The sequence below is a fragment of the Bufo bufo genome, chromosome 3 (assembly GCF_905171765.1).
Source record: "Bufo bufo chromosome 3, aBufBuf1.1, whole genome shotgun sequence".
Lineage (NCBI taxonomy): Eukaryota > Metazoa > Chordata > Amphibia > Anura > Bufonidae > Bufo > Bufo bufo.
The window spans coordinates 548,918,868-548,937,950 of NC_053391.1; the positions used below are offsets into that span (position 1 = coordinate 548,918,868).

At 47.5% G+C, this 19,083-nt stretch overlaps 1 protein-coding gene, 2 non-coding genes and 1 pseudogene across 3 annotated transcripts; all 4 read right to left on the reverse strand.

Annotated features, from left to right (window-relative positions):
- Window positions 1-214: 214 nt before the first annotated feature.
- TPT1 (tumor protein, translationally-controlled 1) lies at window positions 215-6,078 on the reverse strand. The gene is made up of 6 exons (XM_040425435.1): window positions 5,921-6,078; window positions 4,005-4,078; window positions 3,714-3,901; window positions 1,206-1,311; window positions 1,015-1,131; window positions 215-404 (listed from the first exon to the last, which is right to left on the reverse strand). Exons 1-6 carry the CDS (start codon window positions 5,946-5,948, stop codon window positions 402-404), a joined length of 516 nt encoding a protein of 171 aa, XP_040281369.1. The 5' UTR covers window positions 5,949-6,078; the 3' UTR covers window positions 215-401.
- Window positions 453-583, reverse strand: LOC120996833. The gene has a single exon (XR_005777932.1). It is a non-coding gene; the product is annotated as a small nucleolar RNA SNORA31 (small nucleolar RNA).
- LOC120996821 lies at window positions 1,408-1,479 on the reverse strand. Its single transcript, XR_005777922.1, has one exon. It is a non-coding gene; the product is annotated as a small nucleolar RNA SNORD58 (small nucleolar RNA).
- Window positions 6,079-13,951: 7,873 nt separating the features above from the next.
- On the reverse strand, window positions 13,952-18,006 carry LOC120993901 (annotated as a pseudogene).
- Window positions 18,007-19,083: the final 1,077 nt, after the last annotated feature.

The window sequence follows — 19,083 nt, forward strand, 5'->3', positions numbered from 1 at the left end:
CAGACCATTTATAAAGAGTGTCAGATTGCAATTACAATACTTTCTGAAGGCAAGAACCAGACCAGTCAATGTCTTCCTATAGATTTATCCGCAGGAGTTTTTTTCATGGCAGTTAAAAAAAAAAAATAAGGATGTTCACACAGAATCCACTAAGGAGACAGACTTCAAAATACAAAAACAGATCGAAAGGCAGGAAACAGAACAGATGCATCACTTAGAGTGGAGAATGACTTTATTGGGACTAAATGACAAGTTTAAAATAGTCTCCACCCCAATAATTTAGGGTCAAAACAAACTTTGCATGATAACAGTCCAGTTTGAGGGGAGTCTTAAGACTTTGCTTAATCCTGGTGTATGGATGAAGAAGCAGCAGATTGTAATGTCAGATGATCCAAGTTCCGTTACTGTGAAGGAAAGAGCAGATATAAGCATCTGGTGCGACAGAACACATTCTATGTATTCCTCTATTCAATCTGCTTAGTCACAGGGTGGACACACAGAAAGCGCGGGGAAAATTTCTATAGCATCTTAGTGCAAACCAAAAAGCAACAGAATGAGGCTTATGGTCTATCAATAGATGCATAGCAGACAGACTTACCAAAACTAGTGCACAAAGGACATGAAGCTGGCAGCCAATTCAGTCATTTCTGGAGAACCCAACCACATGCTGTAATGAGCATGCTCAGATGTGCACCAGGCTTCAGTTCCCATGTGCGTATATTACAGTTAATTGCTGCAGAATTGAGTCGTATCTAGCCTTTATACCTTCACTCCTCCCATGATCCACTCTTGATATTGACTTCCAAAACTGCATTAAAGGGGTTGTGTCATCATGGACAATGGGGGCCATTGTCCTATAGGTGCAGGACCCACACCTATATCAAGAATGCTCCCAATTATTTCTATGGGGCCCACACCATTAGTCTGAATTACACTCAAAATGGAAGTGAGAAATGGATCTGCTTCTCGCTCTTAAAGGAACCCCCCCCCCCACAGGAGCTGAGACAAACTTACACATTTTTCTAGTTCTAGGCCATCCTTGAAGAAAGTCAAATAAGGTGTTACTCCATCCTCACGGAAATCTAGAAGAGCGACCATTCCTTCTGGATTCATTGTCTCGCCTGTAAAAAACTAAACCACCAACATGCTTAGACTTGGACAACTGAACTGTGAAATGCCAATTCCCAATATAAAAAAAATATTACCTGATAACTTTTAAAGTTTCCAAGAATGAGTTTGATCTTTTCTGCAGCCCCATTCATAAAAGGCTTTACTCTTTCTGGATTGCTTTCCTCAAGTTTAGCTTTGATGCTTAAAAAAAAAAAAAAAAAAAAATGAAAATGTAGAGTCTGTATCCATAGCATGCACCCCATTCCATCAATATCCACGCTTGCATTTATATGAGTGATGGCTCAGACTTGAGATCTGTTTCATGGGAGCAAAGCCTCCAAAGGTGTCCTAAGATGGTCATCATTGCCACACTAAAGGCCCATTTGCACAGGCTGAGGATTGGGACAATATCAGGGACATATTTGTTACTAGGGTTGTTGCGATACCAAAATTTTTATTCCGTTTCAATACCATTAAAAAAAATAAGTATTGCAATAGTCGATACCATGTCAAAAATAAAAAGCAGCGTGCATTCTGCATTTTATGGAACTTCCAGCCCATAATTGAACAGTCCTATCCTATTTTTTTGGGGGACGGACAGACAAGGTGACTTAAACATGGGGAATCGGTTTATTAATTTTTTTCTGTTACAGCATTGGAGATTTTTTTTACATTTTAATATAGTTGGGACTTTTCAGACATGGCAATATGGAATATGTTTATTTATTTATTGTTTATATATTATATGTAAAATTGGGAAAGGGGGTGATTTTATACTTGAAGGGGTTCTGCACTGATCAGTGTGGGTCCGAAACCCAGACCCCCTGCCAATCAGCTGTTTGAGGAGGCCGCAGCATGGCCTTCTCACTTTTTACCTCCGGCCCACTGACGCCACGACTAGTATCAACTAGCGTGGGCGCGGTTAAACCATGTTCACTTAAATGGAGCTTAGCCCACGCTAGTTACTAGTTGTGACGTCACTGGGCCAGCAGTAAACAGCTGAGCCTTCTCAAACAGCTGATCAGAGGGGGTCCCAGGTGTCAGACCCCCGATCAGAAGCTGATCTATCCAGAGGATAGATCAATTAAAACAAAGTGCCGAACCCCTTTAATAATTTTTACTTTTTATTTAATAACCATTTCCCCCTTAGGGGCTAGAACCTGGGATCTTTTAGGGTGAATAGGACTTCACACTCCCTGCTGCCCTGTGGTTCGTGCACACAGCAGCAGGGAGATTAACATGGCAGCCAGGGCTTTAGTAGCATCCTGGCTGCAATGGTAACCGAGCAGAGCCCCAGGATTACACTGCTGGGGCTCCGGTCAGAAGCTGCCACCAATGAGGAGGAGGGGACCCTGTGGCCACTGCCACCAATGATTAATACTGGGTGAGGGGCCAATTACTCATACTATGCAAGGGGGGGGGGGGGGGGGGGGGGGGGGGGAGAAGCACACTGCACCACCAATGATAATTAACGTCTAATACAGATACAGCGGCATAATCATTAAACCTCTGACAGGGTGCTGCAAACCACAGCAGTTAACCCCTCAGGTGCAGCACCTAGATCGGGTGCAGGTGTATGATTCTGCTGCCGCACCCGCCTCCTATATCTGTATTAGATGTTAATCATTGGTGGCACGGTGCTAAGCTCTGTTCACTTGAATGGAGCTTAGCCCCGCCCACGCTAGTTACTAGTCATGACGTCACTGGGCCGGCGGTAAACAGTGAGGAGGCCGCACTCGCCTCCTATATCTGTCTTATTGTCAGCGTGGTACAGGGCTGAGGGAGAGAGTGACTCCATTAATTTCTATGGGGCTGTCGAGAATAGCAGAGTGCTGGCTCAGCCATTTCCATCTGCCCCATGGAAATGAATGGAGGGCGCATGCGCAGTGCACTACCATTCACTTCTATAGGAGCAGTGCTTGGTGGTGGACAGACCCCAGGGTCCTCCAGCCACTTGAATGGAGCTTAGCCACTTCACCAAAAGAGTGATGGCATCCTGTCCTGTTCGCTTTTCTGTACAATACACAGTACCGACTGTCACACTGCAGTCACTAATGTGACCAGGATTGTGCATGTTCACATCAGTGGCCTTGGAAGCCTATATGTTCTGGGAACGGGGTTCTCTGAATTCAGCAACAGGTGTCTTAACATATGTAGGACGCCGCAATTGTACAAGTCAAATGCCCAACCGGTGGCCCTCCAGCTGTTACAAAACTACAACTCCCAGCATGCCCAGACAGCTTAAAGCAGAGCATGGGAGTTGTAGTTTAACAGCTGGCAGGTTGAGCATCCCAGGTGTAAATGATTGCACACAATGAGCACATCCACTACATTATGAGCTGTATGGATACCTTCCATACAGCAATTTAGAGAAGGGGGGGGGGGGGAGGGAGAGAAGAGAACAGTTTTTTTTTCCTGGATCCAGAGAACCAATCAAGATTAACCACTTCACCAAAAGAGGGATGGCGTCCTGTCCGGCTCGCTTTTCTGTACAATACACAGATGGGGCACATCCAGCATCTTATGCATGGTGCCCACAGTGAAACAAATTAAAACATACATCCAAAACGCAAAGCTGTGCAACCTCAGGTCAGATCACTTACGCTTTCATATAGTCCTTAATATAAGATTTGTATGACTCCTTGGTGAAGCCAGTTTCCTGAAGTTTGTGGTTTAATACTATGTCAACCCCAGTGACCGTTGTTGCATCTGACCCTTCATCAAAACCCTCTGCAGACGCATTGCCACCGATAAGAGTATCATCGATCTGACCTTCAACTCTGGTGACCATCTAGAAAAAAAAAAAAAATATGAAGTTTTAAAAGACAGAACAAGGTATAGAGTAAGTAATGAACTGTATAGATGCTCCCAGAAGGAAGGAAACCAGCAGCTACCTTTCCATCGACCTCTACACACAACCCATTGCAGCTCTCTTTAACTTTGTAGATGTCTGAGAACATCTCATCATCTGAAACAAAAAAGCATAAAAAGCTGAAACAAGACAGTCAATTAACCAAGACAATGCCATCTAGGTACTAAGTCAGGATGGGCAGGTTTCAGACACCCAATCCTCCATGGAAAGGCTGTGTTATATACAGCACCTACACAGATCTCCTCATTGAAACCTTCACTGGCAGAAGGACAAGCACCAAGCGATATGGGCACTGGCCCACCCCAGACGCTGACAGATAACTAGAGGCTAGAATGTGCCATCAATGACAGATAGCAGGCCCCAGAGGTGGGCCCCGCACCCAGCACCAGATCTCCCGGCTCTCCAAGTGAAGGAGCTCCATTGGACCATAGGAGTCAAGTGAGTGTGGACATAAGGTGCTACAGACCCCTTTATCAAGTCTGAGGCTGCAGAGGAAGGGACCAGAGACAGCCGTTCACTGCTAGCATGTGGGGCGTCTACTTCACTAAGTACAATTGCTCACCCGGTTGGCGGTCTGGCCTCCGCCTAAGGAGTTTTCGGACAATCGGCAGCACCAACCAGTTACTTCTCCAGTTGGCCTTCATTGTGAATGGGCCCAATTAACCTGCCTGTGTTTGGAGGACACTGACATACTCCCCCTATGAGCTCCCTTCTCTCCCTGTGGCCATTTTTTGCTCCAACTAAAGGGAGAGGAGCCGCACATCCACCCTCCATTCACTTTTATGGGTGTTCTGAATGCAGCCAAGAACCGGACTAGGCTACTTTCACACTTACGTTTTGTGCGGATCTGTCATGGACTGATCCGCACAGATAATACAGCCGTCTGCATCCGTTCAGAATGGATCAGTTTGTATTACCTGTAACATAGCCAAGACGGATCCGTCGTGAACACCATTGAAAGTCAATGGAGGACGGATCAGTTTTCTACTGTGCCAGATTGTGCCATAGAAAACAGATCCGTCCCCATTGACTTACATTGTGTGCCAGGACGGAACCGTTTGGCTCTGTTTTGTCAGACGGACACCAAAACACTGCAGGCAGCCTCCAAAGCGGAATGGAGACGAAACGGAGGCAAACCAAACCGCCAGTGTGAAACAACCTTGGTCGTTTCTGTCCCTTTAAGGCGGCAGCTTTTCTATAACATTTAGTTGCCCCGGGGTTGACAGACCCATGTCTGGGAGGTGATCAGTATCGGATAGCAGGGGTCCGGCTGAGCCTGGTATTCCTTTGTTTCAGTGTAGGCACAAAGTATCAGGAGAGATGAGAAGCAGGACACAACTGGATCAAGTCTGTGGTTCCAGCTTCTACACTCATTCACTGACAGCAAGCAGAGTATGTACTAGTCAGTTTTTTTTATAACCTTTGTTAGAACATAAAGCTCGGGGAATACATGTACAAGGCCGGGTCCTACCTCTACAGCCGGCGCCCCTACACGTAGGCCTGGGTCACGCATGCGCACACCACCACCATGCGGCTGCCCAGCTGGAAGCACAGTCCGGCCCCGCCTGCTCTAATCTGCCCGGCAACACCCCTCCCGGCAGCCGCATCTTCCCGCCCATTTCCCGATGATGACGCGCAAAGCAAGAGGCGAGACGTCACGATGGCGGCCCTAGAGTTCCCCAGTCCCCGCACTAGTAGCGTCCGGCCGGTCCCCGCGCTGGAGGAGGCAGCGGGCGCGGTACACAGGTGATGGACGTCCCGTTACCGGCCAGGGCGCTCCTCACCGGCACACACCACGTGATAGCCCGCCGCAGAGAGAACCCGCAGAAGGCGGCGCTTCCCGGCCGCGGCCTACACACCGGCGAAAGTTACCGTCCCGCACAGAGAAAGCAGCGGCACAACCTCCGCCCGGTGCGGAGGTGATAAGGTGCTACTCACTGGTGATAATATCCTTGTAAATAATCATGGTGTCGGCGGGCTGGACGCTGGTGTCCCGGAGCGGAGAGCGCGCACCTCAGCGTCGGCGAAGGGTGGAGAGGGAAAAGGAAATAGTCAGCCCCTCAGTTGCTTCATATAGGGGCGGCGCGGCCCAAGTGACGACATGCGCGCATGCGCAGTGCCGAGGGGGAGGGGAGGCGGCGTGTTGAGGTATGGGACTTGGCGGCAGCGTGTCCCCGCCCCTTTGCGCTATTACCGCGGCATCCCCGAGGCTTCTGTCTGCAGCGCCATCTGCTGGCCATCACTGAACTTTTTTTTAAAACTTTTTTAATACTGTTCTTGATGTATAAGCGCCGCGGTGGAGATAACGCCCAGCACGGGCTTCGTTGGTTGGATCTGATCCCATAGACGGGTGCGGTATCGCCAGTCACCTGGGGGCCAATCTGATTTTTTTTCTGGGCCTTCGATCCTTAATGTATCAGATCTAGGTGTAGAAAGCTCAGAGTATTGAGAACACGCTACATTTATTATAAGGTGATGACAGTCCAGGAAAGTGCAAGCCCCCCAGTCACTTGTAACTAGGCTTATCCAATACCTAAAATGTCCAGGCCCCTCATACTGGTTATAGTCTTGGGCTTCTTTCACACTGGCGTTTCTGGGTCCGTTTGTGAGATCTGTTCAGGGATCTCACAAGTGTTCCAAAACGGATCAGTTCAGCCCCAATGCATTCTGAATGGATAAGGATCCGTTCAGAATGCATCAATTTGCCTCCGTTCCGCTCTGAAGGGGGAAACCAAAAAGTTGCTTGCAGCGTTTTGGTGTCCGTCTGACAATGTGGAGCCAAACAGATCCGTCCTGACACAATGTAAGTCAATGGGGACGGATCCGGTTTACTGACACAATATAGTGCAATTGAAAACGGATCAGTCCACCATTGACTTTTAATGTAAGTCAGGACGGATCCGTTTTGACTTAGACTTTTCTTTTTAAAGAATATTGCAAACGGATCCATTCTGAACGGATACAAGCGTTTGCATTATCGGTGCGGATCCGTCTGTGCAGATAAAAGACGGATCCGCACCGAAGTGTGAAAGTAGCCTTACCTGGCACCCGCGACGCTTCTGACAACCACCACTGCATCTCCACGTTGCGCGGATCAAAACATCCGGCGATGGGAGAGCAGCCAATAGAAGGCTGCGACGGGGGAGAGCCTCCCTAGCATCGCAGGTGACACTAGGGAGGCTGGTCACCGTTGCGGCCTTTAAAAGAGTTTTCCAGGAAAAAAAGATGATTTAGCAAGTTCCCCCAGCCTGCCTGCCCTACTGAAAGGATACTTACCTGCTGCCTGCCGCTAGGGGTGCACCTAGCCTTTCTGCTGCCTGAGGCGAAAATGGAAACAGCACCCAACCCCTCCAGCCCTACTGTTTTAGGGCTCTTTCACACTTGCGTTATTGTCTTCCGGCATAGAGTTCCGTCGTCGGGGCTCTATGCCGGAAGAATACTGATCAGGATTATCCTAATGCATTCTGAATGGAGAGTAATCCGTTCAGGATGCATCAGGATGTCTTCAGTTCCGGTACGGAACGTTTTTTGGCCGGAGAAAATACCGCAGCATGCTGCGCTTTTTGCTCCGGCAAAAAATCCTGAAGACTTGCCGCAAGGCCGGATCCGGGATCAATGCCCATTGAAAGGCATTGATCCGGATCCGGCTTTAAGCTAAACGTCGTTTCGGCGCATTGCCGGACCCGACGTTTAGCTTTTTCTGAATAGTTACCATGGCTGCCGGGACGCTAAAGTCCTGACAGCCATGGTAAGTGTAGCGGGGAGCAGGGGAGCAGCATACTTACCGTCCGTGCGGCTCCCCGGGCGCTCCAGAGTGACGTCAGGGCGCCCCAAGCGCATGGATCATGTGATCACATGGATCACGTCATCCATGCGCATGGGGCGCTCTGACGTCATTCTGGAGCGCCCGGGGAGCCGCACGGACTGTAAGTATACCGCTCCCCCGCTCCCCGCTCCTACTATGGCAACCAGGACTTTAATAGCGTCCTGGGTGCCATAGTAACACTGAAAGCATTTGGAAGACGGTTCCGTCTTCAAATGCTTTCAGTACACTTGCGTTGTTACGGATCCGGCAGGCACCTCCGGCAACGGAAGTGCATGCCGGATCCCAACAACGCAAGTGTGAAAGAGGCCTAAGGCATACTGTTATACAGTTGACTATAGAGAGGTATTCCCACAGCCCTGCCACTGCCCCCACTTGACTCTAGGTCTTGCCGCCTGAGGCAATCTCCTCACCTAGTCTCATTGGTGGTTCACCTCTGCCTGCCGCTCCGGTCCTCTTCACTTCCTCCCGCTTGTCCATCTTTCGGTCCTGGGGTGGACTGAGAACTTAAAGTTCCCCGGGAAAAAAAACTAAAAGTGGCCTTGTTTTGTAGTCAGGTCCAAATTGATGGAAGGCAGGGCTAATGTAAGTAGGTGGAGCCAGCATTACTATATTGTGGCACATTATACCACCCCAACAGAGCCAAGTACCACAGTCCATCACAAAATACTGCCCCAGCAGCACAAAATACACCCCCAAAAACTTCCACTGGACGGCCGTGAGGAGGACTCATGTGGCCCATCGATAAATTTCTCTGTAAGGTCTATGGCCAGTCCGCCCCTTTTCCGGTCCTAGCAGTGTTTCTATCCACCGCTTCATGGACACATGCTCCACTGCAGCCAATGACTGGTTTCAGCAGTGACGTGGCCACATACAAACTCCATGCAGACATTGTCCTTGGTTGGGTTTGAACCTAGGACTCCAGCACTGCAAGGCACCAGTGCTAACCACTACTGAGGTACCGTACTGCCTGTAATTCCAAGTTATCCCATCTTGTAAGTCCTCGCTGACAGGGCCCTCTCTCCTTCTGTACCAGTTTGTAGCTTGTTCATGCTTATTGTACTTGTTTTATATTATATGTGTGTTAGGTACTGCGCGACATGTACCCCCTATTACTCTCCTTGCCAGTTCGGCACTATGAAGGTCCGCAGTAAATATTACAGAAACTTACAGATTAGTTGGAATACCTTTATCCTGGATGTTCCTCTGCGAGGGCTGTTCTCCTGCGTCTTTCTGTTTTTTTCTTTTTTCTTTTCTTTTTAGTGCCGTTCGGGATGAGGAAAGGTGTAGGGGGCTAAACCCTAATGGTAATTAAAGATTTTTATAAAAATACAGAGCTTGCCCCGGCCGGTGGCACAGCTCGTGGTTAAAAGGAGCCGCTTGTTCGCGCTCGCACGAAGCGCTGCATGACGTCACGGCAGTAGCTACGGTGGACCAGGAGGACCAAAGTTTACTCCTCCTTGTTTTATATTATGTATGTGCACCCCTTTTTCATATGTACAGCGCCATGGAATGAATGGCGCTTTAATAATAAATGTCTGTAGTGAATTTGATAATATACTATAGACACCAAAGGAGTTGTGCCAATTTTTTAAAGTTATCTCCTATCCCTATTGCATTTTTTTGCAGATCGTATGGTGACCCATTACTTTTTATCGGGCAGCAAACCACGTGGACAACACACTGTACGCTGTCCGCATCTGTATGTCGGCTCCCCAGTCCTGCAAAAAAGATGGAACATGTTCTACTCTTGTCCATTTTGTAGACAAGAATAGGCATTGTTGCAATGGGTCTGCCAAAAATCGGATGCAACACGGACATCATCCACACAACCGTATGTATTTTGCAGTTCAAAAAACATGGACGGATGACATCTGTGTTGTATTCATTGTTTTGCGGATCCATTGTACCGATGCCTATTCTTGTCTGCAATATGGAAAAGAATAGGACATGTTCTATCTTTTTTGCGGTACTGTGGAACGGATATATGGATGCGGATAGCACACGGTGTTCTGTTCCACATTTTTTGGGTCCCCTCTGAAATAAATGGGTCCACATCAGATCCGCAAAAAACGCGGATCGGATGCAGAGCAAGAATACAGTCATGTAAATAGGGCCGAAGTATGATTAAAAACTTAGACAACCCCTCAGGGTATCTGCACACGGGTGAAATCCGCACAAAAGAGTCACACAAACAATTGACATGTTGCAGATGAGTAAATCCACATGGCAGGTCAATTTCTGCACAGAAGAAAAAAGCAAAATGTACATGAGGTTTGTCTCATACACTGTGCTGGTACTGTATTATGCTGCGGTTTTTCCACAAGAGAATCTGCATGTAATCTGCAATGTGTGTAGATAGTCCTAAAGGCTACGTACACCTTTGGAGGCAATATATTTTTTTTTTATTGCATCGTACTCATTTTGAGTTAAAATCATTTTTAAATTGGTCTTTATTAAAAATATGGAGCCCTTTTTTTCTGTACAGAGCTGAGATGCTCTGGAAGCAACCTCTGGATTTCACTCTTTTCCGTCAGTTGGGGAGCTGACGGCTCCTTATCTCTGCTCTCTGACAATATAAACACCCATTATAGCTCAGTTCTTATCTTACTGGTAAGAATGTGGTTTAAATAAGTGTTTATGACCTTTTAGTAGTTTAGAGATAAGGTTTATTAGATGACCGGCCCAAAGTGAAAGTACCAGTCACTCAGAAAAACAGTTAACCTTTTGTGACAGAACGGCTCAATATTTTTAATAAAGACCATGTCATGGTCATGTATGTTTGACATTTGCCCTGTATGTTGTAGCCTGTTTGCAGCGCTGCTTGGGGCTGCCATGCACTGTGTGAGCATGGGGGGCTCTGGCAGAGTTGGTATGCTGGATTCCTGTGTGGGTTGTTTGTACTGTGACCTGCTGTGTGTTCGGGCTCCTTTACTGATGCACGGGTTCCAGTTGTGGAGGCTTCGGCAGGTAAGTGAGTTGTCTTGTTGTTCTTACCTGCCGATCCCCTTGCTGTGAGTGGTCTCTCCTTTTCCCTTTGTTGCTAGGCCTGTGGAGACTCTGGTTCATCCGTGTCTTGGATGAACCTGGTTGTCTCTGGTCCCTGTCTCCTAACCTCAGGGAAATTCAGGGATTTCAGGGTTCTGAGGTTCCAGCGTATGGGTCCTCCTACCTTAAAGGTCGGCTCATACAGTTAGGAGAACAGGGCCAGATTTAGGGATGCTTTAGGAGGTGACCTACTCCCTTATTCCGGCATACTGGCCTAGCAGCTACCCTTTATCCTTTTTACATGTACCGTGACAGACCAATTGAAAAAATTAGTTTTAGCCAAAAATGAGTAAAATGCAATCATAAAAAAAAAAAATTGCCTCTGAAGCTGTACATAACTTTTAAAGAGCAAATCACCCCTAGAATGATAGCTTGTATGGGTGAATAATTGTAAATACAATACCACTCAGAGCACCATATAGCAGCATGCATAGAGGGACATTTATCAACCCCTGTATGCCAGAAGTTTGAAAAAGTTGCAAAGTGTGGCACATAGCCTACTTGCACAACAATTTTTTTTTTGCAGTTTTGTTCCCCACTCACCACTTTCCTAAAAGTGGGTGGTTCGACCTAACCCATTTATTATAATCTATGCCTGTCGTAGATTACACTTGAAATCTTCACTAGCTCCCTTGCTGGCATAGATTTCTGTTTTGGTACATGACCCTGCACAGATGCAACTCTTAAAGCTAAAAGTAAGTGGTTGCCGAGAACCAGCATTATAATCATTACAGCACAGGCCTTGAAAAGAGTCAAATCTGCTTGAGAAGAGTCATGGTTATTCATAATCTCCTGCTCTCCCGCTGTCACGTTGGGGAGTGGGGGAAACCCCCCACCGTGCGGTGTCAAAGGGTAAAAAGGGGATCAGCCTGGCCAAAAGGATTAATAAGGGAGCAGGTCACCTCCTACAGCGTCCCTAATCCTCTCCCTGACTCCTCACCGTATGAGCGGACCCCGATGGTAGGACGACTCATACTCTGGATTCCTAGAGACCCTAAGTCGCCCTGGTAATCCCTCACCAAGGAGCAGGGAGAGACAATCTGTTCATCCCAGTAATGGAGGAACAGGAGTCTCTATCTGAGGCCAGGCTGCAAGGAGAGGGGAACACATACAGCATAAGGAGATGGCAGGTAAGCGAAACCCATAACACACTTACCTGCCACAGACACAATTAATGGAACCTGTGCACAAGTGCTGCTGTCCACACCAACATTAAAGGACACAGCACACACCAAAAACCACACAGGAACCCAGGACATCCATAGCTGCAATAACATGAGACAGGGGAATGTCTAGCAAACATGACACCAAACACCACCAGACATGTAACACCAAACTAGACATACAAACACCCTGAACATAACCCACTCCATACAAATAGGGACAGGAAGGGAAGGAGACACCGGGATAACATTGCTGACCACAAGGGTGGCCCTCACTGGACACATGGAACACCCTGGACTGGAGCAGAGCTCCAGCACCAACGACAGCTGAAGTACAACTGACTCCAGCCAGGGAGCCACAGGGGATGAAAGCCAAGTGACCGTGACCACACCCAGTCAGGGAGTTAACCCTTACAGCACCAGACAGAGGGAGGCTACAACTTAAAGGAGAAGTGCACACACAAGCATACTAAACCACGTTACCACCGGCAACAGCAAGCGTGGCAACCATGTCACGGCAATCACCCAGAAGGCCAAGACACTGCCACCGCATGCTCTCACAGCAACACGTTGCCGCGGGCAACCGCAAGTGTGGCAACAGTGTCACAGCGTACACCATAGGCCGTGACACCCGCCCATCTGCTGATGATTGGAAGTTCTCTCCTAGAGAGAAAGGGAGAAAACTAGGTAGAAGCCTGTCAGTCATCAGCAGGTGGGCAGGGAGAGCAGGAATTCATGGATAACCAGGACTCTTCTCAGGTGGCCGGGACTTCTCCAGGCCCACTCTGCAATGATTGTGATATTGGTTCTCGCCAACCACTTACTTTTAACTTATAAATGACAGACCACTGAAATCAACTCACCTGTCTCTACTTTATTCTGCCGTTAGTATGGACAGCATAAAGTTGATGACAGGTTCCCTTTAAAGGATTTGTCCAGCAGTTAACTTTCTTGGCTCCAGAATGAAGCTCTTCACTTCTGCTGTTTGTCAGTGCCAATCTTCAGGTATCAGCTGCTCCCAATGTTGTCTTTTATTGGACAGACTTCTCGGATGGCTTCACCCTCGCAGCCTCTAGGTCGATTCACGTAAAAACTCCTTTTTTGGGGTACGATCAACCGTGGAATGTCCTCCTTTTAATTAGTTTCAGTATAAAGCTGTAGCCTGCTCTCTCTGCATTCATTGGAAGCTGTCTAGCACCAGGAAAGGTATGGAGTGGGCTCAGCCAGTGGTGTATCTTGGTTTTGTGCTGCCCTAGGCGAGACTAAACTCGGGCACCCCCTAATATAAATTTGACCCACCCCTTCCTGTCACGGCCAAACCCCTTCCTCTGTAAACCCCACCCCTTCCTCTTTAGGCCCCACCCTTTCCTGTTTGAGCTTCACATCTTCCTTTCTGTATTTAAAAGTGAATAACAAAGGCCAATATTTTGTGTTTTCTGTACCAAATTTAGCATCTATTATTTTAAGAGAATCTTTACATATAATAATATAAAGTGTAAATTCAACCACTTTACAAACATCAGTCATCCAGGTCAACTATACTATATTGATCACGTCTTCAAATTGTTTGAATTAGCACGTGGTCAGTCCACATGAGCAGTAACAGCACCAAGGCTTCAACAGCTGTTACTGGACATGCATACACAATTTGTGTCATTCATACAAGACAATGCCACTGTACATATCAACACATCCAGTCCATTACATTACTTTAGCCATAGCACAGACTTTCACACACCATTTACTTACATCAATTAATTTATCCTGAAACTGACACAATGAGGTTTTTAATAACTTAGATTACTTTAATTAAATATATTAATATTTTAAACTGAAATGCAACTTGTTGAATACAACAAATGAAACTGTAAACATTTCTGACTTAAGTGCAAACTGTTGAATATTAGACTATTAGATCTAAATTATACTTGGAAACTAAAATGCCTTTCGCCGAACTCTCTGTGTGGCAAAGCTGTTGATGAGCTCTTCATAGTCCAAAGATTTTGTGAGTTCAGACTCTATTGCCAACACTGCCAGGGAGTTCAATCTTTCCTCTCCCATTCTGGATCGCAAGTAGTTCTTCACTCGCTTCAAAGTCGAGAAAGCAGCTGAGCAGTTTGTTGCTGCAGTACACAAAAACATTCTGAGAGCAATGTCCACATTTAAATAAATACTTTGCAATCCTCTCTCTCTCATCATTCGGGACATCACCAGAACAGGGGTATCTTCTGCAGAAGAACTTATTAAGTATGAACGAAAGTGGAGGCACTCATCAACAAAACACTCCTGTTCCAAGTCTTTGCTGTAAGAGGAACAAAGGTTATTTGCATGCTGTGAAATTTCTGATGGCTCAGTTTTTGATAGTTCAGTAATGAATTTAAACTTTCCAATGAAAGAGTCATATGCCGTTTTTCTTCTCATAAGTTCAGCAACTAAGTTGTCACAAATAACATAAAAGGTGTTAATGCGAAGGTTTTCTTGGGCTACCTCTGCCTGTGTCTTGCTGGAAGTTGCTGACACTTTCCGTGCTTGTACACCTTTCCTCTTAGTCTGATAATCCTTCACAACTGATTTTTCCATTGCAGCAGCTTCAAAAGTCGGGAATAGGCCCCTGGTTTCTCGAACAAACTGGATCAGTGACTCATACAGCTCCCCTACAATTCCAACATCAATACCAATGCTTTGGAGTTTTTTGCTAACTGCACCAAATCTATCCAGGATAGTACCCCACAAACCACTCATAAGTGCAGTTTCCAGACGTTGTATTTTATTCAGAAGACCTTCAGCTTCCTTGCATGTTCCTATTTTTCTTAATTTTTGTTAAGGCTTCGATTACTTGAGTCCAATTTCGATTTAAGCTTCGACAGGCATCTTCCCTGGCTCACCATTGTGTGTCAGATAATCTCTTTACCGCTAGAGTGTTTGGCACAGATGATAAATGTTCTTGTAAAATCTCCCATCTGTGAGTGGAAGCAGTAAAAAAAATGTAAAGGTGTTGTAGGAGACCAAAGAATGAACAGGCTTCAGAACAACTTTCAGCAGCATGCTTCCCTACTAGATTTAAAGAGTATGCAGCGCATGGAATATACACAGCAAGTGGGTTTCTTTCCAGAATTCTGGCTTGCAATCCTCTATAATGGCCAGACATATTGCTTGCATTGTCATATGATTGACCACGACAGTTGGCAATATCAAGATCATATTACTTAAGAGCAGGGCTTGACAAATTTCCTTGGAATCTAGGAGCCAGCTAAAAAAGTTAGGAGACAGGCGGAGCCGCGTCATAAAATCTATGACGATTTTAAGCATGTATATCGCAATATATTGTTTTCTATATTTGGGGGGGGGGGGGTTTAAACTTTTTTTTTTTTACTTTATTTAATAACTATTAGCCTTCTTAAGGGCTAGAACCCTTGTCATATTCACCCTAATAGAGCTCTATTAGGGTGAATAGGACTTTACACTCTCCCTGCTGCCCTGCGCATAGTACACACAGCAGGGAGCTGACCATGGCAGCCAGCCTCTGATCAGCCCCTCCCCCCTCCCTCTCATCAGCCCCTCCAGCCTCCCTCTCATCAGCCCCTCCAGCCTCCCTCTCATCAGCCCCTCCAGCCTCCCTCTCATCAGCCCCTCCAGCCTCCCTCTCATCAGCCCCTCCAGCCTCCCTCTGATCAGCCCCTCCAGCCTCCCTCTCATCAGCCCCTCCAGCCTCCCTCTGATCAGCCCCTCCAGCCTCCCTCTTATCAGCCCCTCCAGCCTCCCTCTCATCAGCCCCTCCAGCCTCCCTCTCATCAGCCCCTCCAGCCTCCCTCTTATCAGCCCCTCCAGCCTCCCTCTTATCAGCCCCTCCAGCCTCCCTCTTATCAGCCCCTCCAGCCTCCCTCTTATCAGCCCCTCCAGCCTCTGATCAGCCCCTCCCCCCCCCCTCCCTCTTATCAGCCCCCTCTGGTAACAAACCCACCCCGCCTCCCTCCCCAGTATTAATCATTGGTGGCAGTGGCCACAGGGTCCCCCTCCTCCTATCATTGGTGGCAGTGGGCAGTTCCGATCGGAGTCCCAGCAGTGTAATGCTGGGGCTCCGATCGGTTACCATGGCAGCCAGGACGCTACTGAAGTCCTGGCTGCGATGGTATGTTAGTAAGCAGCATTATACTCACGTGCGCCGTGATCGCCGGGAGCTCCTTCTTCTCATAGGTCTGTGCGGCGCATTGCTAATGCTATAAGCATTAGCAATGAGCCGCACAGACAGAAGAAGGAGCGACCGGCGGCCTCGGCGCACGTGAGTATAATGCTGCTTACTAACATACCATCGCAGCCAGGACTTCAGTAGCGTGACTCCTGGCTGCCATGGTAACCGATCGGAGCCCCAGCATTACACTGCTGGGACTCCGATCGGAACTGCCCACTGCCACCAATGCAGAGAGTCGAGACTGAAGAACCCGACCTCTGACAAGACGCTGTGATCCGCGCGAATAACCCCTCAACTGAGGAGTTAATCGCGCGGATCACAGCGTGCAGTCATAGGGGCCGGGATATGGCCGGCACATTCATTGGTGGCGCAGTGGCCACAGTCCCTCCCCTCCTCCTCCTACTCTGTTCTTAGTGGCCAGCGGCAGCCGCGCACAGTGGGGAGGGAGGGACTCCTCTCCTCCACTGTGCCGCTCAGGAAACCATGGTGCGCGCCGAGAGCGCATCTTTGAAAACGGGCTGACAAATACCCAAGCGCCAGGACCAAATTCCTGGTCGACCTGGCGCCCGGGATTTGTCGAGCCCTGCTTAAGAGTGGTGAGGACCACTTCAGCCAGTTGTTCCGATTTATGTCTAGGATTTGGAATAAAACGTAGAAAGCGCTCAATCGGTAAGCCATCTTCCTTGACATACCTTAAGATGAAGGCCAGCTGATCCGTGTGGGAGCTATCCGGTGTTGAATCAACACTGATAGAGTAATATTTAGCAGCCTTTGCCTCCTTAACTATCTGCTTTGTAACAGAATCTGCCATAAGCTGAATAAACTGCTCACAGGTAGTGAATGAGAGGTAAGATGTGACTCCTTTTCCTGCATTGCCGTAACGGGCTATGTGTTCTGCTATAAATGGGTCAAATTCTGACAGAAATTCGAACATCATCATGTAGTTTCCGTTGTGTGTGGAATCAAAACGGTCATCTTTCCCTCTGAAAGCAAGTCCTCGAGTGCCAAGTGCCTTAACTGCAGCAACAACTCTTTTTAAAACATTTCTCCAATATTGAATTTCATCAGAACGCTGCTTTGTAAGACTTTCATCAATTCTCCCCAGTGTACATGCTCTTGATTTTAAAGATAGCACGCAGGATTTGTGTTCAGCTGAACGCTCATGTTCATTTAATTGAGCCGTGCCATTTTTCCAGTCATTGAAGCCACTTTCTGCCAACTGGGATTTGCGACCAAACAAACGACATGGAGCACAAAACACTACTCCTTTGCTTTTGGAGTAAACCAAATAGCTCCTTTTTTGTTTCGCTCCATTAAAGTTTTCTTTTTTAAAAAGGTGTTTAGTTAGCAACCTAGAATGGTCAGCATACAGCCTTCTCGACTGTGTAAAGTCCAGATTCTCATTTTGAATTATTCCATGTTTAGCCACATGGTCTCTGGTGCAATCATTTAAAACCCATTCAGCAGGGTCAGAGCTCACTCCTATTTGTACAACAGGATCATCAAATTCTACTGAACTCGAAGGACCTGATTCAGAAGTCTCAGTTTCTCTGGCAATACTAGTACTACTGGTAGCTATTGAAGTATCATAGCTGCATGTAGCAACATCAGTTTCATAGATGTCAGCAGTTAAATCTTCAACTACCTCCTCACCCTGCTCAGTATTAGAAGAAGCCACAGGTTTCGCGAAAAATTGTTCAATTTTTCCTGTCTGTTCAAGCTCCCTGGCTTGTTTTTCACGCCTAATTTTTGCATTTTTCCGGTAACCTGCTCCACTTAGCCTTTTTCGCCCGTCACTCATGGCTGCTAAGAATAGTACCAATGCTGTGAAAATCAACCGACATAGTGTCAATGAAAATCAACAGACGTAGCACGTGCTGCTCGGCTATAATGGAAGGAGGCTCTCAAGGAGATGTTATACTGTATGGGGCAGCCTCAAGGAGACGATATACTGTATGGGGGCAGCCACAAGGGAACATTATACATACTGTATGGGGCAGACATAAGGAGACATTATACTGTATGGGGGGCCGGGGGCAGCCACAAGGAGACACTAAACTGTATGGGGGATTGGGGTCTGCCACAAGCAAATAGTGCACTGTGTCATAAATAAAGGTGGGATGTCAGACTGTCTATGGCCCTGGCCATACAGTCTGTATGGGGCAGCCTCAAGGAGAGGCCAGGGCCACCATAGACAGTCTGACATCATTCATACCACCTTTATTTATGAGTCTCACTCTCACAGTGCACGTGCACTATTTGCTTTTTAACTCTCTCGTCTCACTCACTCGTGTTTGTTCGTCTGCCTGGACCTGGACACTCCTCGCAGGGTAGGCCAGGAGTCAGGCAAAGTGGCCAACTCTGTTCTGTGACAGTGTGTGAGGAGGGAGGTCTGGAGAGACTTTTCCCGTGGCTGCCGCTTGTGTTGTGAATATTCTAGTAGGAGCCGGAATTTTCTGCTACCTTCGGCACCTACTGCGCTTGCGCCGAGCCGTCTTTTTCGCGCATGCGTAGTGGGCCGGAATATTCTGCTACCTTCGGCGCGTTCACGGTACGGCGGAATCCTCTGCGCCTGCGCTGACAATTCCGACAAACCCCCAGCAGAGCCAATCAGGAGCCGAGGTGAGACCACGTCACTAGTGGAAGTGACGTGGGTAGCAAGGGTAGGTGAAAATTCCTCAACACCTGGGGTCGGGAGGAGGAGGAAGTAAGTCACTCCTTCACTATGCGGCGCCGGCGATGCTGCGCAGCGGCATAGTGAAGGATCGGATCGGCAAGCATCGGACAAAGGGGGAAAAAAATTGGCATATTTGTGTACGTTAACTATCACTAGGCAAACAAGGCATTTTGCCGCCCCATTGGCAAGTGCCGCCCCAGA